This window comes from Thermobia domestica, chromosome 12, assembly GCF_964235325.1.
Source record: "Thermobia domestica chromosome 12, izTheDome1.hap1.1, whole genome shotgun sequence".
Taxonomy (NCBI): domain Eukaryota; kingdom Metazoa; phylum Arthropoda; class Insecta; order Zygentoma; family Lepismatidae; genus Thermobia; species Thermobia domestica.
In genome coordinates, this window is record NC_137465.1 from 204,885,319 (window position 1) to 204,900,686 (window position 15,368).

The 15,368-nt window shown below is 35.7% G+C and overlaps 1 protein-coding gene across 7 annotated transcripts in view; it reads right to left on the minus strand.

Annotated features, from left to right (window-relative positions):
* The window catches only part of NSD (Nuclear receptor binding SET domain protein), a 136,619-nt gene that overhangs the window by 31,745 nt on the left and 89,506 nt on the right, over window positions 1-15,368 (minus strand). For all 7 annotated transcript variants that reach the window (XM_081734597.1, XM_081734595.1, XM_081734593.1 and 4 more), the window contains 5 exons: window positions 11,813-13,134; window positions 9,239-9,367; window positions 4,228-4,384; window positions 3,635-3,785; window positions 1,116-1,241 (listed from right to left, as the gene is read on the minus strand). In XM_081734597.1, the coding sequence (XP_081590723.1) occupies window positions 1,116-1,241; window positions 3,635-3,785; window positions 4,228-4,384; window positions 9,239-9,367; window positions 11,813-13,134 (1,885 nt within the window). The remainder of the gene's footprint in view (window positions 1-1,115; window positions 1,242-3,634; window positions 3,786-4,227; window positions 4,385-9,238; window positions 9,368-11,812; window positions 13,135-15,368) is intronic.

A 15,368-nucleotide genomic window follows, 5' to 3' on the forward strand; every position in this document is an offset into this window, starting at 1 on the left:
TTTATGTCGATTAATTATGCTCTTGATGGTCGTTGACCCCAATGCTCATCAATTTTCCCTGCAGTTTTTGAATCTGTCACAGAAAACTTGGCGTGGAAAAGTGCTACCACGTAGCTTTCCCATGAAATCTTCAGTTAAGCTAAGATTGTTTAATGGAAGTGAATGATTATGGAACAATTAGTGGAACGAAAACGAAGGGGGGAGACAACGTTCTTTACAAGAAATTCACATGGGCTGAGATCGACTCTGAGGCTTTTCACACCAGTAGGTGGGACACTGTGCAACCTTTCCCTCTAGAAACCAAGTTAGTACAGTGGTCCTGGATTCAATTTTTAATGGTGGGACACACACAGCTAGCGCAACCAAAAAAGTTTAATGTTTAAGAATCGTGCACTCGAGATTAAAGGAAACTGACTTTAAATGCAGGCCAATGATACTGAAAAAATAGTGTAATGAGAAAGGGAAAAATCAGAAGAAAACTCCCAAGCATAAAATAGTACACTACGCTCATATACCCAGAACCGAATCTGTAAACCCTTCGTAACAGAAGTCAGTGCTCTACTACTGAGCCGCCTTAGTTGCAATAAATGATTCTGTATTGAAATGTATGTTAGCTGTTGAAAAATAGCAATATGACAACACATTTTCAGCAACACAATCCAAATGATCCGGACTCCACGTTCAATTGTAGGTGCATGGTCATATACCCTCTACTTGAAAAACGATACTCAATTCTGAATGAACGAATCAACCTAGGACCAAATACACTAAAAGGAATAAGCTAGCAACGCTTTAGGTATTTTCTCTGAATTGATTAAGCTCCATCAAAAGAAAGGAGAAAAAAAATTATAGCTTAGAAAACCCTTAGTTTCTTTCACTAAAATACATAAATACATAAAAAGTTATTTTGTTCTATAATATCCAAAAGAAACTCATTCAGGATTATTACTCCCCACAAGAATAGCTTCAAATTAAATTGTTCTTAACCCTTAAATAAAAACACACAAGATATTGTTAACTCGTCCGTCGCCATTTCCCAGCTTTCAAGAATACTGAAATAGCTACAATTTTGTAATCTGGAACACAACTATAAAAATACAGAATCAGCAACTTACCAGTCCCGGTTTCAATTCGGCGTCCCGTGTTGCCTTTTCTAATTCACGTAATTTAAACGCTTCCGAAGCTTCCTCTAATGCTCGAATATAAACGGGAGTTTGCTTGGCATTTTTGCTACCGGAATCCTACAAAAAAAGAGAGATTTCATTTAATAAATAAATAAATAAATAAAATCAGGCAACTATACCTTAGTACCTTTAATATAGAACACACACTTACAATCATACATTAGCCGTCAAATATTATATTAGTACGTTAGGAAATTACACCTGTAGTTGCTTTTTCATTTACAGAATGGAAGGAAAGAAGAATCCAAGTTAATTTTGAGTACAAGCTCAAATTTCATGCAAGATGATGAAGAAAAAAGCTTGTAGCATTATTAAGCATTTCAAGAGTTACAGCACCCGCCAAATTCATGATGAAATGAAACTTATGTACGATAGTTATTGACCACCTATAATACTGTCATAAGTTCAAAGTGGAATTTTCAAAAATAGACCACATGTCTCTAACAGATGAACTACGACATGGACGTCCATCAATTACGGACAATGCAGCCAGTGAGGAAAATCGAGGAGTAACCCTGGAAGACCCGAGGAGAACCATTCAGCACAGCAGACTCTAGTTATGGTAGTGTATAGAAAATAATTAATGAAGAACTGCGCATGTCTAAGACAGGATTCTCACTTATTTGGTGAGCATACTTTTTCTTACTTTTCCAGGCTTTCCAGGTCACGATTTAAAAATTTCCAGGTTTATATATAATATAAAAACGCAATTACATTTTCCCCGACCAGGGGGTTTCTCATCTACCATTCATAGTGTAAGTAACTATTTTATAAAATATCCACTACCAAATAGCGGGATACGACAAAAAGATAAATGGGTTTTGAGACGTTTAAAATTCCTTGACTTTTCCAGATTGGTGGGAATCCTGAGGTGTGGGCATTTGGGTTCCGTGTTTGCTGACTCCTCTCCAGAGAAAACGGCGTAACATGTCGAGTCACTTGCTGAATCTTTTGGAGCAAAATATTTTTTTCCCCCGTTTGATAACAATCGATGAATGTTGAAGCTATCTATGTGATCCTGAGACAGAACAGATGAGCAAGGAGTGGAAACACTCATCCTCACCTTCGTTCAAAAACGCAAAAAGGTGCAAAAGTATGCCGGTAAGGGCACGCTCTCGGATTTTTGAAACTGCCATGGGGTCATCCCTACAGGTTATCTTTCACAGAAGGCTGGTGTATCACAATCCATCACCAATCAATGTTAAATCATCTGGAGAAAGCTGGCTGCAAAAAGAAGCTAGACGATTGGGTGCCACATAATCTGATTCAAAAAAATTTACTCAATCGAATTTCTATCTACGAATCTCTAAGCGTTGCCCACAAGTGATTAAAAGTGGATAACCTACAACAACAATTTGCGATAAAAATCATAGTCGAAGCGAGCAGCTCTATAGTGACAAAACCCACACACTGATGCCCAGGAAGGCTATGCTGTGCGTTTGTACAGTCCGCAGCAAAAAACCTGCAACATGAGCATGTAAGTTTATTGTGAAACGACGAAGTCTTTTGCTCCAAAATAAGTGTGCAGGGGAGGACGCCGAGGTTCCTCCTACCGTGATTCATGCCACTTAGACGTTATGTTGATTCTCTTGGCTGGTAGACACAGTTTCTTGACAACTAGTTAAGTGCATTCTAGCAATTCAAAAGAAATGGCACTGTATACAACGCTGACAACACCAGACCGTACACCTCTTTAAATTATTTTCGAAAGAAACCTGTAAAAGCCATGTCTTACAGTTTTTGGACTAGAGACTCCAGAAGTTTTATGGTGATGCAAGAAAAATGGCAGAATGTCATACAACAAAATGATGCGTATGTGGATTGATGTTATTTTCAAATAGCGGTAAACATCTTGTCAATTTTGACCTCCAAAGGAAATGGTTTCTTCTTTATTTCTTCAATTCCATGTATAACAGGAAGAGTGTAGCTGGCCATCATAACACTTAAATCGAGAGTTGGCTTTTAACCGTGAAAAAATCATAAATTAATGAAAGGTCTGAGTGGAGAGCACCGACTACAGAAGTGAGAGGGTGTTTCACTATTCTGGGAAGCGGACTGGGTGGCTTAGTGGTTAACGCATCAGCACGATAGTCAGAGATCCCGGGTTGGAGTCTCGGTCCAGAAAATGACTTTTTCACTCTTTGTATGTTAGTAAAAAGCCATATTTTGTGCTGGCCTGAAGTGGGCGTTATTAATTGGCCACCACCGATTTAGAACTTCTAAAACATATTTAAACTTGCACATATTCCATCGCACAGCAGAATATTATATTGCCGATTTATACACACACATCCCAATCGCATGCATTTTTACTACACTATTTTCATGCAGTTCGCTCTTGCAAGAAACTCTTAATTCATCTCCTAAACAACTTCTTTATGAAGCTTTATTACACTTTTAACTTTAGCACGAATGTGAAAAATAAATAAGAGCAATAGCGACGTACTTACCCCGTCCTGATAGAGGAACACTCTGCCCTGATTGACCCAATAATAATCATGAGAGCCAAAAAAACGCACTGCAAATTCTCCCTGGTAATGAGGACGACTATCAATGTTCTCTGGAATTTCACTGGGAAACAAAATGTGCGCCGGCCACCACCTAGCAAAAGAAAAGTATCCACATACTAAGGTTGTTCCTTTCCTTTTAAATGATATTTTATTGTTAAATCGTGAGGCTGATACATAAAATCATTAAAACTTGAAAACCAGAAAAGCTTGTAATGTGCTGAATGTGTTCGCTGTCAGTATCCAAACATAACTTTTAAAAATTCTTTATTGCACATTTTATTCAATCTGTTGTTCATAATTTTTACAATACTAGTCAACCAAGCATAGTGGCTCATTCGTACAGCGATCATCTCTGGTACAAGCATCTTTGGTTCGACCCCTAGCCACGCGAGTTTGCAATTTAAAGTCTTCTTGAAATAAAACCCTATACAGACGTGGATCTACAGTTTAAAGTGAATCCATACTATATTTAGACCCCCGCCATGAAACAAACCCAGACCTTTCGCGCAATATGAAAAAGATAACTTACTTACCTGTAAGCGCCCAATTTCACCCAAACAATCTCTCCAAACAATGGGAACCTTCCAGATTCACAGTCTTCACAATAAAAACTACCTTCAGGAGGATTAATATTCAAACACTCCGCATGGAATGACGCAGGGCAAATATCACAGCAAATCAACGAGCCACCTACAAAGAAGACGAATCATGAAAATCTTAATTATCATTTCATTAACAAATAAGATTTTAATAATAATAATAATAATAATAATAATAATAATAATAATAATAATCGGAGTACTTCCGATGATTCATATGATTTTCACCGGATAGATAATACAAAACAACGAAAGAAAAATTAATATTAAATGTCTCGTTTCTCCTAGATTACACGCAGGGAGTACGAGTTAGCAGATCAACTACTAAAGACTGCCTTCTTGTTACGTACTAGCACTAAAGAGCTGTGTTGTGCAATGTTGCTGCTGCTGAAGTAAAGAAAGTAAAATGCGCTGCAGAACTTTTTATTTTAAAATTACGAACATCACAAATCAACTTCGCATGCATGAAAAACCACCAGTCCTACAATTTTTTCATAGGAAAGAAGTACTGTAAGGTATTTATTTACTTATATATAGAGCAGCGTTTCCCAACCTTTTTCAACTTGCGGCACACTACGGGTGTAACTTGAATTCTCGCGGCACACTCATAGATATTATTATTATTATTTGCAAATATAAAATACCATGGTAATTTTTTTCTGTGATTACTGATCTACCCACAGAGATGAAAGCTCGATCACTGGTTTTCCTCTATGCTAATTCATTATGCTTATTTTTTATTCTAGTTTTAAAATAGAAAACAATTACAATGAAATATAGGACTCAGATTTTTAGGGGGGGAAAAAAACTTTCTTTTATGAAAACTGTATCCAACCTTTCACTACTAAATGAAGATTACTAAATAAATAACGAACGAACAAACAAATGTCTTGTACTTTTCACTCTGCTTTTTTAACCAAAACCGATGCATATTATTGCAATCACACAGCTCGCGATGCGTCGAAAACACACCTGTTGAACAAAGTGTTGTTCTGCCATTCACATGCGAATGAGTGTTCTACGAACGTTCACTTGACGCGTACCGTACAAGTGCTTCCATTTCTCGGTGTTAGTTTGAGTCTCAATTGAAGCGTAACACAGCAGCTAACTGGGGAAATGTGTACGAGCCAAAATACCGTCTTGCAACTACAGTAATTTTTTCCATGGTAGAAATTCATAGTAATGTGAAATACAAAAATATACATTTTTTCCCATGTCTTGCAATTTGGTTCGTATAAAATTAATAATTTTGTTTCGATTTCCTCGCGGCACACCAGCGGTTCGGAAACGCTGATATAGAGGCACAACCAAATCTACAATAGTTCAAGAATTCATTACACTTTCCAATCTCAGAGTTAATATTTAGTGATCACGATTACTTTTTAGGTCGATGTGGTGCAGTGTGAAAGTAATCAATGGTTCTCTAGATTTTCTTTATTTTCTTCATTCACAGGAAATTTTACAAACTTACTGTAATACTTATATCACATTGTTTTAGAGAAGAGTACAGCTGAAGTGCATAAGTGATCACAGTTTTCCGGAATTTCACTTTTTCCAAGAAGTAATGTTTCATCAATTCTTCAGTATAGTTCCACAGGAAAGAAGATCTCATTATGTCTTGTGTGTCGTCACTGCTATCAGCAGCGAATGTTTCCGGATCACACTTGGGGTTTGAAAAAACCCGCGTTTTTAAAAAAAAAGCCCAACCCACCTGGGCCCATTAGGGTTTTTTCGAAATATTTCAATGTCTTTGGGGTAAAAGTGTTAAAATGTAATTTATATATATATCAAGATTATCATTGCCACAACTTGTAACTTTATTATTCATTGTTGTTTTGAAAATATGGCCGCCATTTTGAAATTTTACGTTTGATCGCCGCCAAAATACATGCAGCTAAGAGTGTCTCGTGCTTCTACTCTGAAACTTTTAACGTAAAAGACCGAAAATTGCGCTTTGTAGCGTAGATACCCGCTATGTTGAAATTTTACGTTGGTATGCCGCCAAAATCTATACAGGAAATTTAGTGTGTCTCGTGCTTGTACCCTGAAAATTAAACTTAACACGTTAGCTGCCATGTGGGTCCGACTGGACCTACTGGAGTGATCTAAGAAAATGTTCTTGTAGGTCCGATCGGACCCACAATTTCTAATTCGTCAAATTGACGTTAGAGTACTTGTATTGTAAAATTCTGTCTCTGCTGTTAATGAACTGTTGTGTTTCTATTACACATAATATATGAGAAATTTACACTGTAGGTTTTGGTCTTTGATATTGATTATTAACGGCGCTAGGGGCGCTAAATACCAAATAACAAGCATTTGCTGCTTTTGTAGACCCATTCGGACCTATGTGTTGCGTTTTCAATGACATGTTAAAAAGTTTAACAATGGATTCATTATTTATTCTACTTTATTTTCACAAGATGTCAGTGTCCCTGTCATTTGCTGAATTTTCAGAAAAGTCTAGACCACTACACTGCTATTACTAATGAGATCGAGTTCTGCGCATATTTCTTCGTTTTTCATTACACAAAGATACTACTTAATAGCACTCAAGCAAGATGAATATATCCACACTTCTCACTTCTGCACATGTAGTAATAAATAAATAACTTTCTAACAGAGTTGCCAGTTCAACTGTAATTTATCCCCTTGCCCATAAACAAAATATACACACGTAGGTCCGATCGGACCCCCAACTTTTACGCACGCGGATTCAATACCTTGTCGTAGATTATGTTTCAGAACAAAACAAGAATAATGTAAGTAAGTACGCTTGGCACTCTACCGGTGAACAACAAAATTCACCATTGGCAGCTAACGTGTTAACAGACGGAAAGTGGTACCCTGTAGTATGTGTGGTACAAACAGACGAACGAACAAATATATATCGAATCATCCCGACGACGTCCGTGTTGCACGACCGTTATTTCCAGAAAATTAATTTAAAACAATTAACAGAGATATAATTCATATTTTATAAAGTAAATGTTTCAAAATGTCTTAAATGAAATTAAATATCTTCCAGCGTAAAATAAACAGGTTTTTTGTTGAAGTATTCACTTCCGATGCTTTGTGCGTTCAATTGCGGGAATTTCCCGAGCACTTCTTACGCGGCTTTTTTTTCTTCCTTATTTTCTTCGAAAATGCAGCTTTCTTTACTGTACATTGAAACTTCCACTAGTACAGAAGCTTGAAATCAGCACTGGAAATAGTAAGCGTTACGTAGTTTTCGGAACTCTGAGCATTAAGCTTCAACAATAATTTGACAAGAATTTTTACGTTATTGCTGGTATTGATTCTACAGAATGCTTATTTGAAGAATAGCAAAAAATGACAATTAAACTACTGTTGTTGAAAAACCAAATTTTACTGAAGAATACTCGTGTTACCATCAAAGGTAATCAAAAATAATGCTAATAGTTTTTCGAATGCACTACATATTTACTAGTAGTACCAGCACCTATAGCCTTAAACTCGTCAAACATATGAGAGATAACGTCCCTCGGCACGGCCGAGTCGGCGAGCACAATATTCACGGAAAGTATTTTCTAAAATATAAAATTGCATATTTTACTTCAAAATAAGTTATAAGCACAATCCATACATTAATTTGTTTTATAATTATCTCAAGCTAAGGTACGGTTTTCTTATTCATTCTTTGCATTCAGAAATTTAAAAGATCTGATGAGGAATGTATTTGTATCCCTTAACGTGAAAGCTCTAACTTGCCCAAGGGAAGTCCAAAATCTGGGAAAAATCACTTTCAATGTGAGCACATAAGTTGTACTAATAATATACTAACAAAAAGCTCAAAAACCCAGGTGAGTTTTTTTCAGATGGGTCCAACCCGAAAAAACCCAGTGAGTTTTTTTTCGGGCAGGGCCCACTTGGGCAAACACTGATCACACTCAGAACAATCTTCATTACCAAAGATGTCAGATTCGCTAATATCTATATCTGAGTCGATGAGTGCTTCCTCGATTTCAGCCGATGTTAATTTGCTTGTACTGACAATTTCGGGGTACACACAAACTAAACTACCACTCAAGATCAGCTAACCTGAAAGACTATTTCTTTTTGTCGAAATTTCACCACGAACTGACAAAGGACAAAGAAAGTCATGTAATTTTTGTGTGTAAAAATAGGTGGCATTGAACACGCATTTGGTCTTTCTCATGTATATCTGTTGGGGGGGGGGGGGAAGGAGGGAGGATGAATGATTCTGCATGTGTTTGTTTTCTAGATCCTAAAAGGAAATGAAAGAAAAAATAACACAAGCTTCGTGTGATACGATTCCATGCAAAACAATTTTCACTTTAATTTTTAAAAAACCCTTTTTTCTTAAACAGTTAATTTTGTTGATTTTTTGCAGCCGGAAATAGGAATATGACACTTATTTTCTAGGCGGATGTATTTTAATGCATAAAGAACAGTTTCTTTGCAAAACGAGCGGTTCTTAAACGAAGAATCGAGGGCTACGCAGAAACCACGTGCTAAGATATCAATCCACGTTCTCGCTACCGTGTGATAAAGAATTCCAACGTCAATCGGCGTCCTTGGTCGTTTCAAAGTTAAGTTACTGGTGAAAGTAGCAGACGCTACTGAAATTATTTAGTAACTAATTCACCTAATCTGGGGACACAAGTTAAACATTATAGTAAACCATTACGATCAAGTCATTTATCATCCTATATGTATACAGGATGACGTCCCTTGGGAAACACATGAGTTATGGCTTCTAAGATTTCATTTCGCCACTACCAATATATTCGGCATTACCAATATGATCATGGTAAGCATCAAAATAAAATCTGTTCACATAGTTGCTAAACTTCGATCATCTTAAATTGAAAGCAAGCAACTCACGTGCATAAGCACCACACAAACCTAGAACTAACGAACCAATTAATATCTCATTAAAATATATATAGAATTTACTTACCAACGGAACATATGAAGCACCACGAAGCATTGAAATGATAGGTCCCCTTTCCATGTGGAACATAATGTTTAGCACATATGATCTGACTTCCTGTTAAGATCTCAGAGCCAGCAGGCAGGCAGTAATCACCTAACATTACACACAGAGAATCAGATTAAATACTGTGAATGCCAATTTACTATGTAGACAAATATACTTTATAAACTAAGAACACAGCTAAACCTCCTACATGCAACGTACAACTATCTTCTAACTGTCCTGGAAAGTCACCCTTCATTCCACATTGATTCAAGAATATCTCTTCAATCAATTATTTTACAAGAATGTAATTTTATACAAATAAACGTTCCAGAAATATGGCAAAATGGGTAGAAATTCCTGTATTGCTTAAAATTACGTACTTGCAGGAAATTTTTAAAATGATCATTGTTTTCCTTTGCTTCTGTAAGATTATATCAACAGTTTTTGGCAGTTGTAATTAAGTCTCGCAATTACACTATAATTTTAAAGTGTTGGAAACCCAAATAAAGTCCGGGTAGGAACATTCTTTCCACGAGCTTTCACATCGAGAATGGCCTGAAACAAGAAGATGCGTTGTCGCCATTATTATTCAACCTTGTTGTGGAGTGCGCTATAAGGAAAATCAAAGATAGCAACCAGGGTCTAGAACTGAATGGTATTCACCAAGTTATGGTATATGCTAATGATGTAAATTTAATAGGGGATGATAGAACAATAGAAAGAAATGCAGAGGCTTGGGTTTAGAAGTGAATGCAGAGAAAACTAAATACATGGAAGCTTGTCAGGATTGTAATACTGCAAATTATTAATTCATTCAATTTTCAAATAATACTTTCGATAAAGTGAATACTTTTAAATATCTAGGATCAATATTAACAGACCAAAACCATATTCAAGAAGAAATTAAATGTCGACTAAAAGCACGGAATTCATGTTATTATTCACTTCAAATCTTTTGTCATCGCGTATCCTGTCGAGGAATCTGAAGCTTAAAATATATTAAACGATAGCCATGCCTGTTGTTCTATATGGCAACGAACATAGTCGCTTACTTTGAGGGAAGAATGTAGACGAAGTATTTGACAACAAGATCCTGAGACGAATATTCGAACCCAAGAGGAATGGGAATGGGGAACGGCGGAAGCTTCATAACGAGGAACATTGTTAACGAGTAAATTTCATAACGAGTAAATTTATACGGTTTACTGAACATTGTTAAGGTCATCAAATCTAGGAGGCTGCAGTGGGCAGGCCATGTAGCCAGAATGGAAGAAAGTAGGAACGCTTTCAAAGTTTTAACTGGAAGTCCAATTGGAAAACGACCACTAGGGAGACCTAGGCGGAGATCGAAGGACCGCGCAGAAATAGGAATACAAAATAGAAACTGGATCCAGTTGGCTATGGATATAAGTCGAGCTTTGTGAACGCGGCATTGAACCTCCAGGTTCCATAGGCCATAGAGATAGTTAACTAAAAACTAGCAACAGTTTCCGGTAGTAATAATTAAGCAATTTTGCAATTGCACAATTTTAAACAGTGTTGCAAACCAATGTTTATCGTATCTCCGGAACGGTTTCAGATATTAAATTCTTGTAAATGGTATTATAATTTACATATATTAAACTATTCACGTGATTGGATGTAATATTTATATAATCAAGTTTTCGATGTGATGGAATTTTGAGTTTAGCATCCTTTTCAGCAGCGTGGCAATATGAGACGTGGATTTACAGTTCGTGGGGTCTGATGATAAGCTCCTGCCTGGAACCGAACCTGGGTCTCCCACGCCAAAGGCGCGTACCTAACTGCTTAACAGTTTTTTTTAATAAACTTTTGAAAAAAAAAAGTCCAAGTTTCAATCCCTTATAATTTCGTTCCCATTCATTAGTAATATGTAAAATCAATAATATGATCGTAGTAATTGATACTACGTTACTTGGGATGTGCATTACCCCGTCCAATTTGAATTATTATTGTTGTAGAAGTCCGCAAAGTTTGGATGTTTATGATACTGTATCGTCGTTAGTTTGTATAGCTCGACAAGAACGACTTCATGACTGGGTCAATTGCAATTATAGCTAAATATGCCGTAATAAATAATCAGATAGCCAAATTACGAAAACAATACCTAGATATGATATTCTATACGAAAGTGGTATTGTAAGTTTTCGCTGAGCATACAAATTTTGAAATAATCTCATGAAAACCAGTTTGAAAAAAGAATACTTTTTGTTGGGTTAGTAACACTTGTTAAGCTGATGGTAGTACACAGTGTCAAACGATTTCACCCAATTGATGTTTGCATTGTGCAAAATTTCATTTAAAAAAAAAAAAAATCTATTAGTTTAGAAGATGTAAGTGCGTTTCAAGATAAATGATCCACCCTGCATATAACTACAATATGAATTACAAAACAGTTCTCAAGATGTGACACTGCTATTTAAAGTATTAAACTCAACATGGAAGTTCAAGATTTTGTTGTTTTCTTAGGTTTTCAAATCGCTTATAATAAAAATTCCTCATAGGCTAAACGTAAGTATGAAAAAGACTTACCTGTGTGGTAACTTGTAGGACATCGGACACATCTCACTAAACGCTCGTGCATAAATCTCATTTTGCAGGCATCTCGCGGGTCGTCTGAAGCGCATGTATGACACACATGCATCGGACACGTCACTGTCTTCCCTGTGGTCCACGCTTGAGGCCACTCTTTCACACAACTGTCATGATAATATTTCCCACAATGCTGCACACCACAGCGCTTCTCTTCTCCTGTATATTTATTACATATGAAACACGGGTGCCTTCCGGATATACATTCACTGCACTTAAAGTCTGGCTGGGTATTTGGATTAAGTCCCAGGCATTCCCAATGAAACACGGCAAAACACGAACCACGGCATTTCACTATATCGCCCTGTTTACGACTTGGTTGCTCACAGACTTGACAGACTTTCTCCACTTTCAAACCACGGAACAGACCTCGTCTTTCGGCTAAGAGATCGTATTTAGCATATCGAGGCTTTTTCGCCGGAGGCTCTTCAGAGTTCTCACGCGTCGAAGACTCCGAACTACCGGAAGTTTTGCTCTGGCTTTCTTCCGATTGGCTGTTATCAATGTCTACGTCATCAACACTCGTTCTATTCACCTTTGCATCGCTCCTTCTAGAACTAACAACAGCAGCTGTCAATTTCTCACTTCCCCTACTTGGTTTACTGTTCCTTCCCTCACTTAATCTACTTAACCGCCCTTCACTCCTCCTCAAACTGCCATCTACGCCATCAACAACGAAATCAAAGGTTTCTGGATGATCACTGGGGGAACTAGCGCGAAACCTGAATCTCCACTTGAGTCTATCATTCATCTTACTCCAATTACTCAGAAGACACTTTTCAACATCTTTGCTGCTCACGTCCGAATGATCCTCAACAATTCGGTCTTTAAATTTTGAAAAGAAACTAACAAAATCTGGACTGAATTGTTTACTGTACTGCTTCATCTTCTCAACCACTTTTGTTTTAACAGCGCTTGACTGGTCTACTGAATCTTTGGCCAGAATGGCTTCCTTTTTCGCCTGAAGATCTCTTTTCAACGACAGACTAAGCTTCTTTTTCTTAATTTTCTTCATCGCCTTTGCAGCGGCATCTTTGTCCAGGGAACCTCTCGGTGTTTTCTGGTTCTCCTCATACGTATCTGGCTTCTCTTCTTTGATTTTCTTTATCAGCTCTTTCTCTGAATTCCTTTTCTTTCTCTTCGTAGGTGAAGCAGATTTTGGCTGAAGTTTCAACATTACTTCATCATTGGAATCGGGAGATTTCAGCACTATGTCAAACAACTGTGGGTATCTCTGGGCGAAATATTGCACGCGTTCGTACCTGAAAAATTTCAAGTGACAATTATAACTTTTAAAAAAATCACTATTATTTAATGCATATGTGTAAGTATTATCAGAGCTTCCAGTTAACGCAACCATCCATTCATCAGTATCCAGCAATCAATACATGAAGATGATTAAGGACATTTGTACAATTTTAATACAGGGTGGCCCAAAAGTAGGTATACAGTTCTACAAAGTATAACATTTTAGTTTATTAGGATAATTAGTTTCTTTGCTTCTGTGTGTTCCAAGTTAAAGGTATGAGTGAAGAGAGAGACTAGGAACAAATAATAAAAAAATCTAAGCCACTAGCTGAAGGGGTAACAATAAGAAATTTATATAAAATGTCATGAGCCGGTCAGTACGAGACTGTATACCTACTTTTGGGCCACCCTGTAGATTTATATTTCTATAAAGTAAAGGAATCTTTTAATCATAAAACCTGCACTAACTATAAATTATATTTGGATTACTTCTTGCTATTACCTATTACTACAACACTATCTACCTGAAATATTCACTACTTTCTCATGCAAAAATAAATTTAAAAACATTGTGCTAAATACAATCGGCAGTTTTCTAAATACGAGTTCCCTAGATCTTAATACACATCGTTCCGTAATTATATAAAAATGGTGAAATTCTACGTGCACCGCCTACGAACTGAAGCCACAAGAAAGGTTAAATCTAAACGGTAGTACAAAATGAAGTTAAAAAGCCTTAGTTTAACAATTTGATGCTGGGTATTTTTAATGATTAACTGGTCATACAGCTTTGCTATCTTAAATAACTTAAACTAGAAATACAAATCGCTGAACAAAGCAGTATAACAGTATTGCCAACTAACTGAACATATTGTCCTCATCAGACACTCATATGTTTGAAGCGAATATGTTCAGTTAACTGGTGAAACTGTTACATATTTATCATTTATAAATAAATATTGCTTTACTCAGCGATTTGTATTTTTAGTTTAACTTATTTTTAATGAATATTATTCTAGTTCTACTCTAGTATTTTATTATTGACAATTTCAGATTCCTTCGTTAAGTATATCATGTATTACTGGTATCTGGATAATAGCTATGCCATACAACTAAGGAAAGAATTAATTTGATTGTCATGAGTACATCTCTCTGAATAACCATTTGGAGATGAAAGGAATTTATAAATTTCAATTTCACTTTCAATTTCAAGTTCCTATAGGCCTACAAAACTCTAGCTACAATTTCTGCTTCACCTAATTTCAGACTATTTTAATATGAACAATTAATTGGTGTAGGGTAAAAGATATTGTGGTAAGTGCGTGTATATTTATTACCATAACTACCTGTGAATTTACTTTTACCGTTTGATTTTTATAGCACTATATATCAAATACTATCTTACGCTAAATTACACTGATACTAAATTATACTATTACACTAAATTACCACAATATTAAAATAATAATATGTATAACATTTTTACTGTTAATATGATAATGTTATTTTCAAATAGTTACTTATTACTTTTCACTTTTACATCTAGACGTGCGGGACAATTGACCTAGGGGAAGGTCAGATGAGGTTTTATTTAAAATTATTTATTTATTTTTAGTTATGGCAGCATTTAAATGAATTTTTTGGTAGTACTTGGCGATTTGTCCACAGAAGGTATATCGGTGGAATTAGGCTATTAATATTGTTTTGATTGTAGAAAAATGATTATTTAGTAACGTTTAGGTATAGTTGACATAGCCATTTTGAATATATATTTTTATATGTAGTTTATAGTTAGTATTTTGTAATTACAAAACTTTTGAAATGTTTGGAGTACATATTAGCTGGTTTGACTTACACGATGCAAATTTGACTTAAGGTGAAATATTTGAAGTATAGTTTGAATGAGTAACAATGTAGTTTAAAACATAAATGTGTAGAGAAATATCATTTAAAGAAAAATTAGCTATGTTTTGATTTTGCTCATTTTTATAGTAAATATTTTTATATATATAGGATTTAATTGAGGAAAAGATGGGATTTTAATATAATTAATTTTTTGCTGTAGCTTTTGAATTGTAGTTTATGGAGATATTTTGCATTGGAAATAAATAAAAATGGCTATTATAAGGAAAATTAAAACACAAATGAAAGCAAATTATATAGAATATGGAGAAGTTTATGTTGCTTGCTTCCTTACAAAGGAAAAAAATAGAAGAAAATATTATAAAATTTTTAATACGAAGTTTAA